This window comes from Cardiocondyla obscurior, linkage group LG08 (assembly GCF_019399895.1).
Source record: "Cardiocondyla obscurior isolate alpha-2009 linkage group LG08, Cobs3.1, whole genome shotgun sequence".
In the NCBI taxonomy this organism is placed as follows: domain Eukaryota; kingdom Metazoa; phylum Arthropoda; class Insecta; order Hymenoptera; family Formicidae; genus Cardiocondyla; species Cardiocondyla obscurior.
The window spans coordinates 4,194,146-4,217,967 of NC_091871.1; the positions used below are offsets into that span (position 1 = coordinate 4,194,146).

Genomic DNA, 23,822 nt, shown 5'->3' on the forward strand with positions numbered 1-23,822 from the left:
CCGAGCGAGGGTGGATGAAAATAAGATTTTTGTCGATATTTTTATTTACAATCGGATTGCGCGAGCGAGATCGCTTCGTCACGCGAGACGACAGTCGTCTCGAAACGTAAACGCGACTACGGTAATCAGCGCGAACTCGAGAACGGGACTGAATGACATCCGTCGCGGCGTAAAGCGAGCAAATTAGTGCTGTGGCAGCGAGCAGGGGTCTCGCCCTAACCTGCGGACGCCGTTAAGACGCCTCGTTAAAAGTCTCCCCTTGCCTCGCGCACACTTCTCTTCACTTCACCAGCCAGTGTCTTGGCACTTCTCTACCGTGACGCTTGGGCGCCTCGGGCCTCGAATGCATTCGCCACGACGTCGTCAACAACGACTACGACTACGACGACGACGACGACGTCGACGGCAATCCGCATTGCCGACTTGACTTTACGACCGCCCTCGGCACACCCGCCGAAACACCAAGAAAATTATCGTCGCCGGGCAACCCTCGTAATTCTCCGGCGAATGCCGGGAGAAAACAAGACCTTCCTCGGCACCCTCCCACACCGCCCGCCGACCGTCCAACCATGAAGGGAGAGGCGGGAGGGTTAGCTCCCCGTGCAGGAAGTACAATTAACTTAACGCTAATTGCGAGATGAAGACCGAGCGGAGCTCGGTGGAACCTGCCTCCGGCAATTCGCAGACTCAATTACTCAGTCATATGATACGGCGATTAACCGCGCCAGTTTCCTTTATGCCTCGCTCTCGCCCTCCCTCTTGCCCTCCTCCCCCGCCCGCCCCGCTGACTCTTTCCGCAGCGCGAGAGACTCCGAAATCGCGCGGTTTAACGCGGCCGCGCTGTAAACACCAAGGGGTGAATGAATAAACTACGCCGAGATAAAGCACATTGTGTACCTAAGCAGATGAATTCTGTGTACCAAGCGGACGAATCCGAAATGCAACCCGCGAAGCCTGCGGGGAATCCGCAAAATTTGCATCCGCGTCAGTCAGGTAGAAAATGTTTCGAGAGGGAATCGAGACGCAACGCAAGATTATCGTAAAAATAAAGAATTTTATGATTTACCTTTTTCGTCTTTTCTTTTTTTAATTCTTCCTTCGATATTCTAACCCGCTGAGACCGAGGCACGAAAGTGATAGAGTAACGTGATACATACGTCGTACGCGCACACATGCACGCTTTATACGTAGTGTAATAAAGCAGGCAAAGGGAGCGATCTCTTAATGACACCCCTAAGCACAAGAGGGCTCGAGGGTGTTCGTTCCACCCCTCGTTGATAGCTGACATAATGCTAACGCCCCAGCGTCGATAAAAGTGCCGGGAGCTCGGCTGCATAAAGCCGACGGGGAAGGGTTCGGGCGCCGCCGCTTCGGCTGTAGGGCGCCGTAAATGTGGCCGCGAGGAAGGCGTAACGTCGCCAATCTATAACCCGCGGGGCGCAAATTAGATTCGCGCACCGATATGCTACTTTTGTGCGCGAGGAGCCGACGCCGGGTCGGCGAAGTTTCTTATCTCGCGCGCGCTTACCTCGCGATATCAGGAACACCTCAACGTCCACGTAAATACCGACGTGTGTTTAATTACCAAACATGTTTAACTAACAAATATGTTTGATTGCCAAACGTGTTTGGCCTCATTACGATCGCCTCGTCGACTAAATTCCGAGACGCGCGGTCGTCTTCCGACGTGTAATCCGCTCGCGACGAAGGGGAAGAGATGCGCGGGGACTCGTCACGCGTCCACCGGCCGGGCCCAAATAAAGATAGCGGTTCTCGCGAGAGGTGGAATCTTAAAAGCTCGAGACGATAATAATGGCGGTGAGTTTTCTAACGTCGGACCACCCATTGCGCTGCACCTGCGTCGCGGCGCGATGTACACACGCGCCGGGCGAGCTTTACGACTCGCGGTTTAAATACAGCGCTCGCAACGGCACGGAAAACACACCGCGGAAGACGGGGGAGGGACGGAAAGGGCGCGAGAAGAAGAGGAAGAACGGCGAGAAAAGCGGGGACCAGTCGTAAAAGATGTACGAGTGATAAAAGCGATCCCGACCGCGCCGCCACCGACATCAGGAGCTAGTAGTAAGTAGTTACGCCCTCCTCCGCCTTTGCGGGGAAAGAGAAGAGGAAGCGAGGGGCCGCGAGAGGGTCTACGTAGATCTTAAATCCCGCGGGAGACCTCGATGGCATCTCCCCGTCTCTCTCCCTCCGTCGAAGAGAGCCTTTTCTCCCTCGGCCGAGTTAACGGCACGGCTATTCCCTGCAGCGGCGCGAGTTTTACTGCGAGAAATTTAAGTGCCCGTTTGGAGACGCGAGAATTAAGCGTATTCCTCGTGTTTCGTTCGAGCTCCTAGAGCCTTGAATCCGCCATAAGCACGAAGGCACGACGGAGGAAAAGGAGAAGTGATAAAAATTCATGACCGCCCGCGGTCGCGTATCGCGTGTAACCGCGATAACCTCGGATATTACTGGCGCGAGTGCGCGTGGGAAATTTTTACGCGAACTGCTCGTACAGGATAGACAATCCGGTTAACGTCGATTAAGATCGCGGGTATCGCGAAAAAGGAAAGGACTACGTTTCGGGGTAAAAAATTCGGATCGCATACGGGAAGTGAATTTCGTTTTCAATAAGACGCCTCAGACTAGACCACTTTAATCCGGCGTGTCGGTGGAGGCCCATTCGCCGCGGACGAAATCACCCCCCGCCGGTCGCGACGTCTTCGAACATCCTTTTTACCCCCGGGGTGCGCTCATATTGTCCGCGAGAAAGGCAAAAGAGGAAGGATTCGAGCCGCGGTGCCGGTTGAAAGAACTTATCGCGTCGAGGGATCGCGAGAGTGAAAGACGTACATCAAGGTACACGGAGCCCTCGTCGATATCGCGGATTCCTACGTGGAGAGCTTGCTTTCGCGACACCGAGAAAAAGGAGACGTGTAGACGCGGGAGAGCGCGAGCATACACATTTCTGTGTATATTTTATTGTGCACATATTGCGAATCGCTCTCCGCCAAGCCGCACTGCACACACGAACGCGTGTCAAACTCACACCGACGCAACGTACACGCCTCTCGTCCCGGGGGCCCTCGCAGGGGGGAAAGAGGGTCGGCGACGAGGTCGGAAGGGATCGCGACTCGTGGTTGGGCGAGGTCGAGGGAGAAAAAGCGAGGAGCACCGGTGTGTAGAGAGGTCGGCGGCGGTGGCGTGGAGAGCTCGATTTTTCCGATAGCAAATTTTGCTCTTCGCTTTTTCCCGCCGCCGCCCGCCCCCCTTACTCTCCCCCCGAACGCCGAGCTACCGCCAACGCGTCCCCACCGTCAACCACCGCCACCCGTCCACCCCCAACGGCGGCTGTTCCCGGGTTTCCCCCTTCCGGCATGCACCCTGGTTCTACCCCCCGTTGTACCCCCCCGCCTGACACCAACGTCCCATTCGTTCCGTTCCTCCACTCGTTGCGACGGCCTGGACTCGCCCTCTTTTTTCTCCCTTCTGCCCACGGCCACCCCCGCCGCGCGCGCGCGCTTTCTCCCTTCGCCGCCCTTGCGCCCCGCGCCCGCTTCCCTCTCAATCACCATCTGCTCCTCCGCCTCTACCTGGCGCGGCCCGACCGATCAAACCAGTGGCACTGCAGACACAATAAAAACGGGGAAAAAAAGCGACGACCGCGCACACATTTCGCGCAGTCACTCTCCGTCTCTCCTCTCTTCTCCCGCGCGAGCGAGGGATGACGGGGCTGCCGGACGCTTTTGAGAAGTTATTCATGAAGCGCCCAACGAGATTCCTCGAGCGTCGCGTATTTTTTTCCCCTCCGCCCACCCCTTACCCCAGACGCGACGCCCGACGCCCTCGATAAAAAATGTTGGTGACGTACAATTTTGCGAATGTTAAACGTTTCGTTTTGTCCGACGAGATCTCGAGAACGCGCGACAACTCCCTCTCGCCGCTGTCACGATAACGAGCGGTCCGGCGGTATCGCGATCGGCCGCGATCTTTTGTTTTTCCGAGTGAAAGGTGGTGCACGCGCCGAACAAGGGACCGAGCGAGCCGAGCGGGTATTGACCATCCGATATCGATATTTCGCGACGCTTTATCGCGGACGTGCTCGTTAAACCGATAAATGAATAATGAGCGCGCTGTATATGGGATGGATATAGAGAGACAACCAGAAGGGGGCGGGAGACGGGCGCCGAGAGGGTGAGGCAGGGTGCCGCGCGCGCGAGGGGGAGCGAGCCAGCGAATCGAACAAAACAACGAAATCGAATCACTCGCGGTGGCCGCCCATACTTTTCATGCGTGAATTTTCCGACTGCCCCGACACGTACGTGCAGCTGCGGAATCGCCGGTAATAGCGTTAGTAAAATCGAGAGTAATGCCTGAAAGCGTTTACAATACGCGTCGCTTCCTGCAAATAAAAACGCCGGGGAAACGCGTGCGACCGCGTGGCCATTGGTGCACTGCGAAACGGGTCAGAATCAAACTACCGCGCATTCCCCGACCCAGCATCCGCGATCTTCGACGCCGGGAACAGCGATAAGGAGGGTTGCGCTGTCGCGCGAAGACGCATCGACACGTCTACGATAACGTTTCTCCGTTTGGAAACCGACGACGCGAAATGTCTTATCAATTAGCGCATTACGCGGTCGATATCGAAGAACTTGGTCCAGCGTGGGCGTTTACGCAGCCGCCGCGATACACCCATAAACCATCCGGCGGGCGCGATTCCGGCTGACAATGATTATCGTACAGGTGTAACAGGAAAACGTAACAGCTCGGTTGCGGTCAGAGACGGCTGACGATGATGACAGTAATTGCCGAGAATTAGCGACGTTAATAACCTCCAGAGAGAAGGGGAGGGAAGCGGAGAGGGAAAAGAGAGAGAGACAGAAAGAGCGAGCGAACGGACGCGCACGCTGCGTGGACACTTGCCGGACCGGTCGCCGTCGACGTTAATGTAACACCAGATAATTCCCGGGCGCTCGCGATATTTCGCCCTCTCGCGTCGCCGGATCCGTTATTCATTCGCCTCCCTCTTTTTCCCCCCTCGTTTTATTTTCATCGACGCGCTCGCGCGAACGCGACAACGCCCGGTCTCGTCATAAACGCGCGGGACGCGTCATTAATCGCCGGACACCGCGTGGCAAGAGGCCGAGTGTCGATTTTATAAATACGAGGACACGCGGCTACGCGCGCGGGCGTGTAAATCGCGCGCGATAATGCGCCCCCGCAATAATAAATCCTGCCCCTCCCCCCGAGCTATGGGAGGCGATAAATCGTGGCCGAATTAAAAGTGAAGACGGATAATAATCGTCATTCCGATCCAGAAAAACGCGCCCAAGACCGTAACGTCGTATTTCAGCGCGCCGGCCGAGTGCTTATCTCGAGGACACCGGGAGGGACATAAAGCGGCGTATACGACACGATCGTATTGCGATTTCCTATCGGAATTTATATTTCCATCGCGCCGACATCGCATCTCGCGCGCGGCACATATCCCGCGACTTGTTCCTCCTCCTCCATCACGACGAGGAATGTCCTCACTGCCGGGCGGTCTCGAAAGAGTTATGCTTCTCATTCGACCTTAATATGTAAGTTCTCTCTGTAAGCCTCGCGAGCGGAAATCCGCGTTTCGATCATACGGAAAAATTGCCGGTCGGTCGACTGAAGGAGAGCTCTCCTAACTTCCTTTTCATCCGCGCACTTTTACGTCGCGATATTTTCTCTCCTCCAACTCGATGCTTTCCCGAACGTCGGCTTCACTCGACTTTTCAACGAACCGTACGACATGCAAATTAATAATTAAAAAAAAAAAAAAAAAAGTACTCGGTTTATTCGTTCAATCCCTACTGCGACGTTACGATTGAAATACTTGCAGATACGTCAACACCATTACCCGGTTGAATACCTGTCCGCTCAGGAAAAAGAGATAAGCGAGCCGCTACCTGACTTGCGTCGCTACCGGCGGAGTCTTATTCACGATTTGTGGGGGGCGCATCCTGCCGGAAAAGGGAGAAACGTAGAAAGAATGAACGGGGGACACGGAGAGAGAGCGAACGGAGGCGCGGGGCGGGCGAAGGAAATAACGGGCTTAGCTGCTAAATATTCAATAAACGTGAGCGCCGCTCGTCGCAGCGCGCCCACGTCCAGGATGGATTATGGAGAGACGTCGATGAAGGGCGAGAATATCGAAGTAGGCGAAGAAAGGAGGGATCGCCATTTATTCCACGGAATTCGCGATCGAGATTCCTGTTCGGTGGCGTGTACAGAATGCCTCCTCTGTAGGACACTCGAGAGCTACGTCGTCGATATCGCCCGCTCGTCGATAACTCGTCGAGTTCACTTGTACGTCGGTTTCGAGACGGCGGGGGAATATCCCTCCGACCCGCCGCAAGCGCGGTGGATCGAAAATCCATTCCGCGGATAACAGTGGGAGGAAGTGCGCGACTTCCTCGTCGAGATTTTCTGCATAAGATCGCGCCGAACCCGGAGGGAGGGACGGACGACTTCGACCGGGCGCGTCCTGTAATTAAGAGAGGGAGTCCCGCGGCCGATCGATTAGCGTTTCTTCTTTTCTCTCGCGAGAGACCAGCGAGACTCGTCGACCCTAAATTATTCGACCGGGCACCACCTTTCTCTCGTCGTAAAAAGAAAGAAGCGGAGAGACGTACCCAAAGGAAGATGAAACCGACGGCGCTTCGACCGCGGCCTGCCTGCCCCATCAATGGGCGCACGTACGAGAAAATAAAAAATTCAAACGGCCCAAGCGCTCGGCACGCTGAATATGGATGGGATGCGAAAGGAGCTTGATTACAAAATCTTTGTAATGGAGATTCTCGAAATGGATCTCCGTTCGGAAATAATACGTTTGACGACGCGGAATAAAAAAAGAAAAAAAAAAAAAGAAAAGCACGAATGTTATTTGATTTGTAAGCGCAACGCGTAAAAAAGTAAAAAACTCCGTCTCATTCCCTTCCCCGAGTGCTTTCTGAAAGCACGATAATTTCGGTGGTTCTTAATAAAAGTCCGCGAGCCAAGACTTTTTTTTTTTTTTTTTTTTTTTTTTACCGCATAAGATTTTGCGCGGGAGGGCAACGCGGCAACCTCCCGAGCCGCGCTGCTATTTGCATGTTATTACCTTGTTTACATATTTATTCAATAGCTAAGATCCCGGAGGGTCGCAAACACCCCGTAATCGGGGGCTTTCTCCTCGTGTTCGGCCCTTTAATTTTGGATTAAAGCCCGAAGCTGCGCGCAACGTGCCAACCGAGCGATTAATAAATCACACACCCGCCGACTGACGTTCGCGCATATCGATCACGGTGATCATCGTTCCCCGCCGCATTTTCAGAATACTTTAAATAATCCAAGGCGCTCACTCACCTGTTTGTGCATCTCCACGTTGAGTCCGTAAGACATCTCGTAATACTGCAAAAGTAAATGAAACAGGAAGATTAGTGCGCGATCACATAAATGACGATGTTAGCGCGGAGTTAGTGTAAGCGTGGCATTGCGTAGCTGCGTCGTTATATGCGTTCCGTTAACGAAGCCACGTCGACGTTAAGCGTAAGGTGATGCGTGCGTGAAACTTAGCAGCGCAACGCCGACTCTCGCATGCAAAAGCTGAACTTTGCCGGAAGGTTGCTTCCCCGCGCGAAATCCAATTTTCGTATTTACGTTACGGGCGTTGTCATTTTATCCTATCCCGAAGACGTTACCGCGTAAAATTTCCCGTTTATACTCTCGCGCGCAAGGCTGGGGAAAATTCGATTAAATTTGCGCGGCGAGTGCAATGCCGCGTGCACGCGATATTCGCGAGCCTCGTGTGAAAGCATCGATTTTATCTTTCGCCGCGACGACGGCGGCGGCGGCGGAAAGATCCTCCGGCCTGTTCGCCGTATTATTTTCGCACCTAACGATCCGCGGGCAGAAATAATTGAAATCGCCGTATAAATATATCGCGTAGAATAAAACGCTAGAGCCGGCTTCGCGGAATTAATCGAATTATCGAGTTTCGCGAACCAAGATGCCGCTTGAATCCGTAATGACGGCCAAGGGGGCGCATCCTCGTGGTAGATCCTTAAGGGGTCTGCCTCGCCGATTGCGGGTTTGAGATTATATCGATCAAATGAGATTACGAGATTACGAAAAGCGGACCAAATTGAGCCGTAATGCGAGACCGCAGTCAGTCGGTAAGAGGGATAAGCGCGCCGAGAAAATGAGAAAAACGAAGACGAGGATGAGAAAGGAGCGCGCGGTCCCTCCTCCTTCTCCACCTCTTCCCCGGGCAGGGAGAAAAGGCTTGTACGTGCACCATCGGGTGCACGTGTGCGTATGCGTGTCGACCAAAGACCGGTTTCTCGTAACATCGTTTCTACATCGTGTGTACAAGACTCAGCCCCGGACTGGCTTTAACTAATTCGCTTACCGAACAGCGGTTCTCATTTCGCACGCATGAGATTTCGGATCGGCAAACGTGAGAGCTCGGCGGCGAAACGGCGCTTTACATATTAACGTAAACGCGCCGCAGCGGCGGTCCCGTCTGTGCGTTTCCGTTTCCGCGCGCGGGATTTCCACGCCGACGCGATACGGAACGGGGTGGCGTAATGAAGCCCCGCCGAGGGGGAAGGGGAACAAAAAGAGAGAAAATCCGGCAGTCCGCGATTTTAACGAGCGTCTTGAATATAGTCGCCGCATTATACCCGGCGGAATCAACGACCGTTGTGAAACGGGCTTTATTGCCCGGCGGTCGTAAAGTGAGCACTAAACCGCGTTTTAATATATCGGCGCGCGGCTACGACAGTCGGTTTGCAGTTTTTCTCGCCGCGTGCCCGCGGGGAACGGGTAACGTAATAAACGCAACAGACGTGTCGCGAGTCGCGGTCGACGAAGACAGTCCTCGCGCTTTCGCGACGCGACGGTTCCCCGGCGTTACGATTTCAACGGCATCGGCAATATTTATTTCGCAATACCGCGGAATTATCGTTAATACTTCAAACGCGGGGCAAATTCGTCCAGATGAATATTTTACGAACCTGCTCTGGACAGGCTGCGATTAATTAAACCCGTTTGTTTTAATAATTCGATATTCATTCGGCGCGGTTTATCTTCGAAATTACGATTATTTTGTAAATTGCAAACGCTACAATGTATATATAGAAAATATAAATGTAGAAATTCGGCTCCGCGCCCGCGCGCGGGCGCTCCCGCTTTTAAATATAAATTAATCCGCCGATATTTTTATTACATTCGCCGCTCGCGAGCATTATCAATAAATCGCGAAATGTATATTTCAATCGGTTCTGTTCTTGCGAAAATAATAATTTCGCTGAAAGCTCGCTTATGTTGGCACATAGTGAAATTTAATTATGTTTAAATACATCAACTTTATTAAAACGTCGAGGGCAAAATAAAGGAAGAGCGATGAAAAATTTACCAATAATGCACTCTATTTTTTTTTTTATCATTGAATTTTCCGCCCGTCAAAGAAACTAATTACGAATCGTTTTTTATCATTTTGCGTGTAAAACAGCTCGACGGAAGAACAAGTTTCCCCTCACCTCGACATCCGACGGATTCGCGGACAGAAGGAGAAAGGTAGTTAAGAAGATACACGGAGATCGGTCTCGTCGCCGGAGACCGTTCGACGGAGCAATTGGTTTTTAATTAATAGACCGCCGAGGGAGGGAAACCCTCAGAGACGGGAGATCAGGATCTTAATTATCACGAGACTGGAAACGCTACTCTCGCGGTCGAGACGTCTAATACGAGAGAAGGAACACGGCGACAATCGGTTACGATAATAGAGGAAAACCGCGGAAATTCGATACACCGTGATTACGAATACTTTATAACATCGGCATCTTATAAACGCTGCGTCCTTTTACGTTGCAAATTGAGAGGATGGCATTTTAATGCTTTCCGATGCGGTAAGCTCTTTTTTTTCCTTTTCTCTTTTTTTTTTCCGCGGCTCGGAAGTAAATTGAATTTTTATCTGTCTTCGTATAAAATTCGCTCTTATTCGTAAAAACAGTTGGCGAAAGATTCGGGTTGAATTATTAGCTGAGAATTTACTTGGCGGATAGTCGTCCTCTAATCGTGACCGATTGGATCGCGAAAACGACTCCGGGATGGCGCAATCTCTTTTCAATTCACGAGCAGCCGAACGATATCGATCACGATCGGTATCTACCCTACAAAACGCGCTGGCTCGCCCCTTTCGCGAAGAGAAAAAGAGAAAGATACTCGTCGTGCCTTTCATCGTCGTCTCGATGAGAATCCCTTCCAAGCGTACTCCGCGTTCCGACGACGGCGACGCCTCTTCGATCGCGTACGATCTGCAAATTTCGTCCTCGACGCAACCTCGTTACTCCGCGGTTGAATCGGCTTAATCGAGAACATACCACGGGCCCACGTGTACGACTGCGATAGCTTGTGTTCACGCTCGTGTATTCGCATTACGAAATGACTCGGCAAATCGAGCCTCCGCCAGGAGAATCAATTCGCGGGCGAGCAAGCGCGTACCCTTCAGACGCTATTTTCGCATTACCAGAAACGTTTCGGATTTTTGTCGAACGGCGAAGGTACCGCGGAGCAAAAGAACGAAGTGGAGCGCGTCCTCGCGCGGAAATGCATCGACCAGGCACCATCGCGAGAGCGACGGAATAAAGTGCGCCTCGGCGGCCGGCCCGGCGTACTCGCGTGCTCGTAAAAGTTCACGAGCTCGACAATTACATGAAAGAGTCGTAAAGGCCGTGACGCGGCTGGGTGACTACGCCCGGTGGTATAACGACGTCGTACCCGGGCGTCCTACGGCTCGACACAAACACGACGGCCGCGATGGCCTCCATCGATAACGAGTCCCGGGAGATTCCCGCTGGTGAACGCCGAGCCCTCGCGGCATCACGCGGAAAATTCGACAAGGGTCGGAGAATTCCGGGATTGGCTTTATACGCGCGCCCGAGATTTATCCTGGTCATCGTGCCTCGCGATAGACCGTACACGGGAACCGAGATCGGCTATCGGTTTTTTTTTTTATTTTTTTTTTTATTTTTTTTTTTTAGTAACGAAGAGAATCACGTTGTTCGCGAGTTGCACGAGCAAGCTAACGGTGATCATAGCGACAAGACCGCGACGATATTTTATTCAGCGCTATCACGAATTCGTCAACGAATGAGTTCGCAAGTGTGTACGATCGAGGCACAGAAATCGATGACTCGCTCGAAACCCGGCGCTTAGCCGGCAGTACGCGAATACCTGTTGCTAACGCCGACCTGAACCCGATACTACGATAAATTCTTGTTACGTCGGTAATCAATCATCAATGATAAAACGGCACGATAGGACGATAGCGCAATAAATATGCTTTCGTGCTCGCCGATCGAAATTTGATTAAGTGCATTCCGCGGTTTCGCTATGTTTCGCGCCGGCGTTCGTTACCGCGCAGCTGGCAGAACAATAAGCGCGGCCGGCGCGCCGCATCGGAACGAAAGTGGAATAAAGTATGATGTGTACATTTAAACCTGTCATACGCGCGAGGCGCGGGCCGCCAATCGGTCGATATGCACGCGCGGAACAAAGGATATGGCGCGAGAAGATCGATCGGGAGAGCCGAGAGTGCATACCTGAACCGGCGAGATAAGCGCGCTCCTTGCACGACGTGCACGCTACGTACGTGAGACGATCGCGCGATTAATCTTCGTGCCGGCGTGAATCGGCGGAAGTGCCACGTCCACGCGAGAGCGAGCGACGCGCATTTTATATGAGGCTATTTGCATCGACCCCGCGGCCTGCGGCCTATAAATTATCGCCGGCCTATAATGCACGCCCGACGAACTTTGGGCAACGGACCGCGAGCTTACGGCTTTGAAAAGTCGCGCGATCGAGATTTCTGCGAGCGAACTTCGCCAGATCGGGACGAATATCTTCGCGGTGAATTTATAGACCTAGGAAGTGACCGCGCCTTAATCTCGAAGAGAGAGGAAAAAAAAATTCAGGTCCTTCTTTGGGTACAAGCGGCGTAGCCTGGAAATTATCGCATTATGCGTGAACGCACTGTCGAGATAGATAGCTCGAAGAGATCGCGAGATCCAGCGGGACGTCGGTACAACTGGCGTAGAATTAAAACCGGTACCCTCAGCGACCTTCGACCTCCCACGAAGAAAGCGGTGCGCGCCTCTTTGCGCTTCGCGCGGCTTAATGAAGATGCATACACGCGCCCGACGGTGTATCGCGATAACGAAGATCTACGGGCGAAAGTAAGCCGTGGCTCTCGGCGGCGTTCGCGTGTACTCTCGCGGGACGAGGCCGAAAAGCAAGACTGGAAAAAGAAGCCGCGAAGGAACGGCGCGTGCGACTCGGCCCTAAATTATTTCGCCGCTTTCGTACGCCGCGGGACAGACGACGTGCATCATTTTTATACATCGCAAATTGAACCACCGGAAATGACGCACGTCTAATTCGGGCACGTAATTCAAGTTCCATTAAAGCGATAAACGCGCGAGATAAGACCCGCGCATTTCAGACATGTCTCGGCATTGCATTCGCATCGCAATTTGACGGACGAGGGTTCCCGATCCGCGTCGATAAACCGTTAACACGCTCGGCGTGACTGCCGTCGACAGGTTCCGCGGTAGAAGGTCGTCTCGTAAGCTTGTGTGAACTCACCATGACGTAATGGCGCTGCATCTCCGTCTTCTCCTGGGCGAGTTTCTCCAGCTCCAACTTAATACTGGACAGAACAAGCAGGAAATCGCACGTGTAAGCTAAACATTAGTAAGTGCAGGCGACATTCAAAAGCTGTGGGGAGGGTCAGGGGGAGAGGACAAAATAAAGAAGGGGAGAGTCCTCTTTTGTCGCATTTGACCGGAGGGCGCAGAGGGACCTCGCGGCGCGTTTTCGCTGACATTGGGGAATAATAACGCCGCTAAACGAGATTATCAGGCCGTCAACGAGTCGAGGGTCTGTGATTTCGGCTCCGTGGCGAACGAGGGCGTTATCGCGTTCGAAACGCGCGTCAATTCGGTCGTGTAACGATTCGCTAATCTGTCCCGGATTTTTCAGCGCGTATTTCCCTTTTTTTTTTTTTTTTTCGTTTTTTTTTTCACCTTCCAAACCGATTCGTTTTTATCACGCCTCCAAATTGAGGGATATTGCGGAGGGGTGGTGCACAGCCAAGCCATTAAAAACACACAATTAGTGCAGCCGCAACAAACATTGATAATAATTGTTATATACTGGCCATCGCGTATGTGTGTGTATGCGAGTATGTGTTTTACATGGTGTGTGAATTTCGTGTTTGCCAAGTGGACCGTGGAGAATATTGGGAGCGTCGCGACTCCGAGCGAATAATTCATAAAAACGCATTCGTGGAATTTACATCGCGTTCAATTAACAAGGAAATCGTATGCAAATACGAACAATCGCAAGCGCGTTAGGTGGTTACCACTTGTAGCGAAATATTGAACAACAAAACTGTTCATCATCGAGAACGATAATTAATTATTTTCCCCGCGAGCGCAAGATAGAGAGAGATAGAGTTAACCGTGTAACCGTCAGAAAATGCGTTTTCGAGCACCGCGCGCGCCGTTCAAAAAGAAAGTTGATACGAAATCAATACGAGGATCGGCACTGCGCAGGTTCATTAAGAGTTAATTCTCGTCGCGTCGCGCTTTTCCCGGACGTGTTAAAGCGCGTATTAATATTCACTCGGCCGCCACCGCGTTACCCGACAGCGACGTCGGAGAGACAAAGGCGCGGCGACGATAACTTTTTTAACGACGACAAGCCCGCGCTGTATTTTTGTTTAGCGGCCCGGGGGCCGCGGGAAAATAATCTTGCGGCGACGGCGCGGTCGACAAAACCGCTTGTACCGCGGCGAATGAATGCGTTCGTATGTGCCCGTAACGCTCGAGTGCATCGCGCCGTGTTACCGCCGCCGTTCCTCCGTGACTGTATACCTACGATAACGAGTGCGGGGTGCACCCCGTGTTTCTCTCTCTTTCTCTCTCTCTATCTATCTGTCTTTTTTTTCCTCTCTTCCCGTGATTCGCATTTCTCCCTGTGTTCCCTGGTATTTTCGGCGCGCGACCGCCATGCTCGCGGTCGCGACTATAATTTCCCCCCGGGTTGCTTTTTTTTTTCTCTCTTCCCAACCCTTCTGGAATTTTACCTCCGACATCACTTTGAAGATCCGTGCCGTTTTCCTTTTAACTGTACCGTCGCGTGTCATAAAAGCGTTACAGTCACCGTCACCGCCACCGCCGCAGCAAAAATTTATTTCGATAAAGTCAAATTGGTTTTTTAATAATCTCCTTTCCTTTCGGAGTTCCTCGCAATTTCGCGAGAATTGAAACAGCTCGGGCGCGACCGGGCGATATCTCTCGAATTCGAGCGCGACGGAAACGAATGCATTTTAATCTCGGAACAACGGCGGGATGATTCGTATGGCTTTTGCGCACCGTGTGTGCACGCGTGTATGTATGTAGGTGTATGTGTGAGTAACGCGCTGCCCCTTTCTAGGTTTTTATCCTTTTTCCCGGCTTACCATCACGTAATGCCTCTGTATCTCTATTTTTTCACTGGCCAGTTTCTCGCACTCCAATTTAAGGCTGTGTAAGAAGAACAAGAACAGAGCATTAATATCCACCAGCCCTCGAAATCGTCGGAGCCATTGTCCCTCCGCTCGTCGTTCTTCGTCGCGACGCATTAAGTTGGAAAAAAAAAAAAAAAAGAGAACAAAAATACGCCACGTCGTACACCGCGCGCCATATATCACGAAACGAGAGAAAATAAGCGGGACGGTACAACTGTAAAAGCTTCAACGATAACGAACGGAGTAAAGACGGTTTATACGTCGATTTCGCCGTCGAGTTGCGCGTGGAAAACGCAGTAATAAAGTTCCCGGGCTCCAGGCGGGCGAGCGGACTTCTTTCCCTTTTGTTTTTAGAGAGGAGAGATCCCGAAGTCGCGTTAACGGGACGTGGGGGCGATTTAATTCGGCTCGGGGGAAATGATAGAACGCTGTAATTTCCGACGCGGCGTGTTTAATATTCGCAAAAGGCGCGCCGCTACGCGTACCGCGCGGCGCAATCTCGCCTATAAGGCGATAAATTAGCGCGGCATTAACGATCGCGCAAGTGGCGACTCTCGTTACGCAAAACGGCAATACTCGCGCCAACCAGAAAGTCGATTAATTATTTCTGATTGACGCCGCGTCGACGATTTACGGGACGATTTATCGGGAATCACGTTGCGCGCTTGAATGCGCGCGCCTGCCAACACGTGGCCGAGATAGCGCGTTGTTTCACGCGGCCGAATGAATTTTTCGCGATTAATATCTCAATCGGCGTAATTTACGAGCGTCGTTCTAAGCGAGAGGATTCCGCTCGTTTAAACGTGCCCCGACGTTGTAATTATTTTTCTTTTGTACCGTCGACACCTGCGCGAAAAAAAAAATAAAATAGGGAAAGAGGTAGGAATAACACCGACTATCTGTTTGCAATTCTGAGACGCGAGTTTGACATGTTGAATAAAAAAAAAAGTAAGATTAACGCTCCGGCGTTTTCAAATCTGCCGTGGACCGCGCGATCTCGGACACGTACACCGCACATAGTGATAACGCGCCCTGTCCGAAATGGGATTTGTGTTTCCTCTCGAGACCGCGGCGCATACTTCGGTGTGCACGACTTCCGGTCGGCCGAACAATTATCCGCCTACGTCCGTACATCAGCTTGTACGCTTCGCGTGCGCGCCCACGTGGTATTTGCACGAGCGCTTAACGGATACGGGCCCTACGGTGTCCACGGACGCAAATTGTTTACTCCGTTCGACAAACTACTGACCGCGGAATAGAGTTCACGTCGCGCTGTCCACGTCGAAATATACGTTCTCGTCGAGGAATTGGAAGACAATTAAAAAATTAAATAAATAAAAACAAAAGACACTGATAAAATCGTTGATAAGCTTTGGGACAAATTGTATCAACAATATTATTAAATTTCCGCGACAGTATACTTTACTGTTACTCTGATAGTCGATATAGAAAAAAAATGTCGATAAATCGAAGAATAAAAAAAATATGAATATTAATGTCGGGAACACAGCAGGTAATAAAGATGTACGTTTACGAATGATTGACTTTTCGATAAATTTTTTAACTACAAAATTGCAATGGACACATTTGCCGTGTCTTCATTAATATTGATTAAAGTTCGGCGTACATCTTTAATTGACTGCAAGGACAGGTTTGTAAATGCGAAAAGAGCGATACCTGTGATACTGAGCTTGCAGAAAGTTGAATTCCTCCTTTATGCGATCGCAGGACTCGCCGACCGAAAATTTGAATGGCTGCCCAGGCTGCGGTGGACCCTGCAAACACAAATTATTAAATTAATAAAACAGTTTTCTTTCTTTATACATATATTTTTTAACGTTAAAGAAGCAAGAATGATTCGCGAATGGATTTCGAATCGCACCGTAGCTTTGCGACGCATAATGACAACAATATAAATCGGTTTAATTGATTCAATAATTCTATCACGTGTATTTTGATGCGGATTTCATCGCGTTATGCGTACGGCGTGCAATGTAATAAACATTAAATGCGGAATAACACGCCAAATTTATTTCATTTCAGTCAGTTAATTTCTCATCTGAAAAAGGAAATTTTCACTTTAATGCCGCTTGGTCGAAAGTATGCGTTTATCACCGCGCGTTCCCCGAGCTCCAAGTCGAATTTATAATTTTACATCAGTGTAACGCGCGATAACTCTCGATGAAATTCGAGTCCCTGTAAACCCGTAGGTATTTCTGTCGATTAATCGGACATTTCAGAACGCGTCACTTTCCCTCGTCGCGGAACACGCTGTAGCGGAAGCCGGGTGATTTTGGCGGTCGCTGTATCAGCGTCCGCGAACGTAAAAGCCACATTATTGCCGGTACTACCGGCGCTACCCGCCTCCGTATACCTGTTGGTAATAACGTTACGAGCGTGTTATCGATCGTTTTGCACGTCGTGCCCCGCAAAACGGATACGCCACTACGGCCTCGTAAAAGCCGGAATATAGTTCCCACCGCCCCCTCCTGCTTCTCTCTTTTCCCAGCCGTCCGATCGTTCTCTCCCCCGCGTCGGTTACGATCTAGATTCCGCGGCGGGTGAGGAATGCCGGAATCGCGATGTTCCCGTGCGGCGGGCTGTCGACGACTCGCCGCCCGGCGGCGATCGCGTAATGAAAATCGTGCCGAAACTCGCGGAATAAAGATCAAACTCCCGCGGCTAATAGGTTCACAAGCGCGACACCCGATCCGTTTGCACACGACACGGTCGAACGCTCGAGTGCTTCTCCCTCGCGAGTTTATTAATTGTCTAGCTCCGTAAAATTGCGGCTTGGTTAGATTTCTCGTGATTGATTTTTAGACGTATGCGCTTAGAAGCGTTTTGTTAACAACTGAGAGGCATTTGAAGAACGACAGCTAATCTTCATAAATAATATTCGGTAGGTCTCACAGTCGTAACGTATTTTATTAATCTTTACGGCTTCGCGGAAGGCTTCTTGCCGACGCATTATCAATCGGTCACGTTTGAATTACGCCGAAGATTTACGCGGCGGGCCATGCATTATCTTTAAACGGCTCAGCCTCGGAATCTCGCTCGCTCGTTACTCGCGAACATATGTGCACAGACGCATGCAAATTACTTTTAAACGCGACGTAACGCTTCCTCTCGCCTGCCGCATTAGTGAGACCGAAGGAATGGACTAAGATGCAAATTGCCGAACAGCTGATCGCCGGCGAACGGGATCGCCAATCCGATTTGTATGCGACGAGTCACGGCGGACGGGCAATCCAATTAATTTATCAGCTTTCGCCGGGTGGAACAAAGTAGCGGACGTCAGACGTGCCGCCTGACATTTCGCGAGAAGCCCCGTTAAGAAGAGTCGATGCCGCGCGATATACCGTAAAATGAATTTATATTTGACGGCCCGCCGCACGCGTAATCGCTGCAAATTATGCTTATCGACGTGGCACAATTTATCTAATATATGGAAATGTCGTGATTAATGTATCCGATATGTCGAAAACACGACGCCGGGCAGCGTCTTGCCGGTATTTTCTTGAATTATTCACTCTCGAAAGTCCACCGACCGGGATGACGATAGCGGATGGCCTTTCGCGTAAACGAGCGGAGACGGGAAAGCAGCGGCGCGGTGCGCGTTCTAGCGCCCGTTCGTCGAAAAGCGAAGCGCGCGAATTATGTCGTTTCGACGAATAATAATGAGAGAACGTAGCCGTCGCGCACGTCAATCAGTGTCCTTTACGTGCCGCGGCCGATTTAATTATCCGATAGCCTCCCCTCCCCCCCTGCGTCATCGCTCTCGGTTCCTCTTTCGACGGCGCGCTTTTTATTCCGCGCGATCGAGAGCCATCGCAATACAGCGCGCGCGGTATTCAAATAGCGCGTTATCGGGCCGACAAACCCCCGTGAAAACGATAGCCGGGGCCGGATAACGACGAACAAGAATTGGCATTAAAGCGCAACGATCGGCACCGATCGCGCTTTTATTGGTTTTCGAGTCTCGCGCGACATTTAATACATCCCGGCAGATACCGGATTACCGTTTCGCAGTATATTATCGCGAACAACTCAATGGAGCGAGGAGGAGCTCAATGGGCGTTCGTTAAAGCCCGACGATGGGGCGACGTCGTCGTTTACGGTCACCCCCGTCTCTTCGACCGTCAAAGGGAACGAGAGGCGAGGAGACAACAACTCGGTCGCGCCGCGTTACGTCCTAACGCTAATAGCAACTGGACCAATCAGTTGCGTTTGCAGCCACTCAAGTACGCTTAAGTGGCGCGTATCACTGCGTCTAATTACGTTAGCTCCATCGATCCCGCCGTCCGTCATCCACTAGATGCCTGATTATCGGCACGTATTATCGGACAGGTTAACTGCTCTCTGCGATGTCCCCGCCTGTGATCAAGCCCATAACCAAACACAAGGCACGCGTGCGCCCAAGTGCCAAGAACACTTGCTCATCTCGGTCGTCTACGGTGAAACTTGGGAATCGCGCTCATAACGGGGTCGAAACGGAAATCAAACCGGCGCGTATCACGTGGTCGTTTGCGTATGTATCACGCTACCTGAGCATTTCAAATTCACTCCTCGCTTACGTAAAGTAATTAAAAATTTAGATTAGTTTCGAGGCCAAAAGGTTGAAACTTCAAAGGTGCCATTACGTAAATCTCAGGAGAACTCGCCTTCTCCGAGGAGAAGTAACTCCGAAGAGATTTCTTTCTAACCGGCGCTTTTTTTAGTTCGACGTTCGAGATAAACGACTGTCCCCTAAATCTCTGTCAATTGGAGTACCTGATACAACGCGCTAATCAAAGGAACGACAGTTTCGAGAATCGGTTGGCCAGTGCGCGCACTCGTCCGCTTTACTTAGAGACCCTCGTGAGAAACTCGCTAAACCACGGTGGGATTACGCGAAAGGACGACGCAAACAGGGAGAACGGCAGGGAAGAGCTTCGAGAGGGTCGGCGGTTTTCGCCGCACCGCAAAACCACCGACTCGTGGCGCGGATTCCAAAACCACCCGACGACCAGAACCGACCGCGTTCGCCCTATAAGCGAACCTCTCTCCACCACCTTCCGTTATTCCGTGGAGAGCCTCCGGTTGCGAAATATCATCGAAATATCGCGCCGGGCAAAAACGCGATTTATCTTACAACGGGACTTAAATCACCGCCGCGATTCGGATTCCCTGAACAGCGGGGCCGTAAAATCGCGCGCGCGGCGTAAATCGCAAACGGCGACGATAACGAGCCGGCGTTACGTAACTCCTGCAATTTTCACGGGAAATTAGGCGAAAAACAATACCGGAAATCGATATCGGGTGTACGACAAACTGATTGTCGTTGCAAGCGAGCCCGAGCAAACCTAAGCACGATCGAATACCGAAATTATGCAACGCGATAACAATTCCCTTAATATCACCAGACAATACGCTTCAAGATTTGCATGAGGTGTAGAGGGAGAGAGGGGAAATGAACGAGCGCGCGAACGAGCGAGAGCGAGAGAGAAGCGGGCGTACGAGCGGTTGTATCTTATTGATCATTATGATTATTCCCCGTAGCAGACTGCGAATTCATCCCGAGACTGCGGGGCACGACCGCTATTTGCATAAGCAATGCATTTTGATTCGTAGACCCACATTGTACTTGGCACACGGGGAATGACATAAATAATGCATAGAATAATGATAGCGCGCGCGAAAGCGAGTCTCTCTATCGCGAAACGAGACGAGACGAGACGGGACGGGGAGACGACGATTCTCGCGCCCGTAATTCTTTGGTATGCTGAAATTGCGGTGTGCCGCCGCGGCTCATGCATTTTGTTCTATTCTCGTTAACTATTACCGGCGTGTTATATCCACCTATTTCGCGCAATCCTCGCGCGAATGTCACGATCCCGGCGCGCGTACGTGCGTTGCTCGCGGCACAAGAAATTAAAAAAAAAAAAAATATAAAAAAGACTAGAAATAAGATCCAAAAGAGAACTTTATCTATGAATTTCAGACTCGGAAAACAGCTGACGCGCCGTAACGCATGATTTTCTGTTACGTGCCGACACGGGGCGGCGCGCGTTCGAGCAGATCGCCTCGATAAGAGCGGCCCTGTGCGGACAGTTTAACCCATCGGACAATTAAGGCGATATGATCGACGCGCTCTCGTAAAATAACGTCGCACCGGCACGCCGCTGGATACGCGCGGCATTCCCGTCTCTCATCCCGTATCTGTGCGCGGTTCCCCTTTGTTCGCCTCCGTCTCTCTCCGCCCGCTCTCGAGAGCGCGAATGTATTTACACGAGCGCTTTGCATGGCATCTCGCATGCATGCGCGGTAACCACGATCGCGAGGACGACGACAGGCCAGCTGTGCGCGCCAGAGATCGCTGCACGGGAGACTTAACTTAATAACGCGCGGACGTTGACGTTTATAGACTCTGTTTAGCCGCTGGCGAGCGCAGCAAAGTGACCGTCCCTCTTTCACTCTCTCTCTTTCGGACAGTCGACAGTTCGCTATTGTGCGAGAAATCGAGTTACGTAGGAGTGGGGGGAAAAAAAAAGGAGATAGACAAAACGCGCGAAAATGATGAAATTAAATCGCAAAGTTACCGCGTCTGCGACGATAAATTAATGTAACGATAAAAAATGCCCACGGAGATATGCCGCTGCGAGCGATACGCGCGCCTACGGCATCTCCGTCGGCGGTGATTCAATGGGCGTGCACACAGAAGTCAAGAGGTTAAGAACCGCTGTTATACCGTATACTTGACGGATGCTGCATCGCGAGGGCCATAAAAAGAAATGTCAGACGTGACAGGTTCGAGGTGAAACACGAGATAACAGACGGACGAGAGACTGTGAGAGGGGCGGAGAGGGGGGGGGAAGGAAAAAAAAGGGACGTACAAAAAATGGTAGAAATAAGGATTAAGTGAACAGAAGCCGCGGGCAAACAAAAGGACCGAGGGGCTATGATTCGGCCGTTCCGAGTAGACCAGGTAATTACTGGTTGAATCTGGAAGAGAGAAAAAGAGAGCTTCGTGTCTTTTCCTTCTCCGCGTTTCCTACCCTCGACCATGGATCTCGACCTCGTTGAAAAAGGGAGAGAGGAAATGAGAGACGGAGAATGGAAGAGATTCGAGCGAGAAGAAAAACTACGACGGTGGATGAAAGCGCGACGAGAAAACTCCGTCGAACTGCGCGAATGAGCCGCGCGTGGTACTTTAGCGGCACAAAGGGAGCTCAAATATCGGCCAACTGTCGCGGCCCGCTCTACCACCGTCTCTCTCCCAGTTCTCCCTGGAACGACCGCTCGCTATCCTCGTTCTCCTGTCTCCTCGTCTCCCTTTCGCCGTCTGGTAACGCTCGGTTGCCGGTGAAGGCGAGAGGGGCATCGACAAAAGCGACGGTGTTACAAAAGCTCTGGCGATAATAGGAAGCACGGCGGGAGCCACCCTGGCAGTTCGGTCACCTAATCTGTTACAGTCATAAACCCCGTTCTCACCCTCTCCTCCCTAGCCCCCTGCCCGGCGTTCACGGTGACGCCCTTTTACGAGCGGCTTCTCCCAGCAGAGCGGCTTCACCCTTACGTAAATGGCTCGTCACTTCTTTTCTCTTTCTACCTCACTCTCTTTCCCTCTTTCTCATACATACTCTGCAATTTTTTTTCGTAAAGTGATTCCATCAGCGCTTGCAAAACACACGTCTGGAATCGTTAACGTCGTAGGAACGGCCGTCTCTGGCACGCATACGAAAAAAACGCAATAGATAAATTAACACCGCGACTTTAATATCGCACGCCGGTCCCTAGAAACTTTTTAATAACGGTCTGACGATTGTCGAATGACGATCTTCCTACTCTATCGCGATGACACGACGCCTTTCGCAGCGTCAACGGCCCTTGAGGGCGTCGCGCGGATATTCAATGGGGAATCTGTAGCGCGAGGGTCGTCTCCCTCGGGGATTAAAGGGAGATCGAGGGAATATGTTATAATTACCGGCAAACTGAACGCGGGAGTCAGGACGAGACCGAGGACCTGACGGAATTGTACCTGCCTCTTTCGACATTCGCGACAATGTCGTCCCTTTCGAGCCTCCGACACCGCCGTTTCTCTTACCCTCCTTTCCTCTTCATCTTTTTTTACGGCGCGCATCACGGCGTAACGTCAAAATGAAATTTCTAAGGACGAGGACGGCCGCCACTCTCTTACCACTCCCTTCTACGATAATCTCGTTATCCACGCCGACAACCAAGAGAAAGGAGGGCGAAGGGTGAGCGCGGCACCCCTTGTTGTTGTCTGCCTCCCCCTCGTGCGACGAGGGAGTGTGCATCGGGGCAATGAAATCCGAGCACGCGGCCACATCTCTCGAGAGCATCTAAATTGCGATTCTAATCGGCGCCGCTCTTCTGAGCATCCCCCTGTCTCCCTCGCCCCTGCCCAATCCGGCCATCCGTTTTGCGGATCATAAATGCAGAATCGCGCTGAGTCATAACGTGCATCGCCGGGCGAATTGAAAATGACAGTCGATAGTTCGTGGCGAAAACATGAAGATAAAACGTTTCGCGAAGAGCGCGAAAATTGCGGGAAAAAGAGCTATAAATAAAGGAAGGAGTTTAACGACGAGAAATGTACGTTCTAAAAATAAAAAAAAAAATTGTCGCAATAATGCCATCATGTGCGATCGTAGGAGATGCGAGAAATATTCTTTTTATTCACTCGAAACGATTACAGAACAGGCTTATGAACCAACTGCGTTTTTCGTATTAGCTGTTGTTATTTTTTTTTTCCTCTATTTTTTTTTTCTTTACGACGATACAACGACAAGAAAAGATACGGAGAAAAAGAATTGTCGCGGGACTCGTTTCCTCGCTCCTACTATCGAGTGCGAGTCGAAAAACGAAATGAACGCGAGGCGGTCGAATAGGGAGGAGAAAAGAATGTCTCCCTCGTGTCTCTGGGTTGTCAAGCCATTATCGGAGCTATCTCTTCGACGGTCGACCGGGCGTTTTTAAGAGTATAGCCGGCCTTTATCTAGCGAACAAGCAACGGCTAATGTAGATCCCTACTGCAGTCCGATTTTATCCTTCTATTTTATCTACGCGATACACGCGCAGCCACTTCTCCTATTTCTTAGCGCCTCATATATCGGCGGAGAAACCGTACTCTTTCCGCAGCGAGAACCGTCGCTCTTCTTTTCTCCCCTCCTCCCACCCTGAAACGGAAGATAATTTTTACCGCGCCGTCCGCCGACAGCGACGACGCCGCCGG

General features: G+C 51.4%; 1 protein-coding gene across 5 annotated transcripts in view; it reads right to left on the bottom strand.

Annotated features, from left to right (window-relative positions):
* LOC139105126 (protein groucho) overlaps nt 1-23,822 on the bottom strand; it is a 63,801-nt gene that overhangs the window by 32,676 nt on the left and 7,303 nt on the right. For 2 of the 5 annotated variants that reach the window (XM_070661045.1, XM_070661043.1), the window contains exons 2-4: nt 16,262-16,359; nt 12,658-12,721; nt 7,375-7,419 (exon numbers count right to left, since the gene is read on the bottom strand). In XM_070661045.1, coding sequence (XP_070517146.1) covers nt 7,375-7,419; nt 12,658-12,721; nt 16,262-16,359 — 207 coding nt within the window. Of the gene's footprint in view, nt 1-7,374; nt 7,420-12,657; nt 12,722-14,536; nt 14,601-16,261; nt 16,360-23,822 lie in introns of those variants that run through there. The other 3 variants (XM_070661044.1, XM_070661046.1, XM_070661047.1) reach the window with 3 other exon arrangements.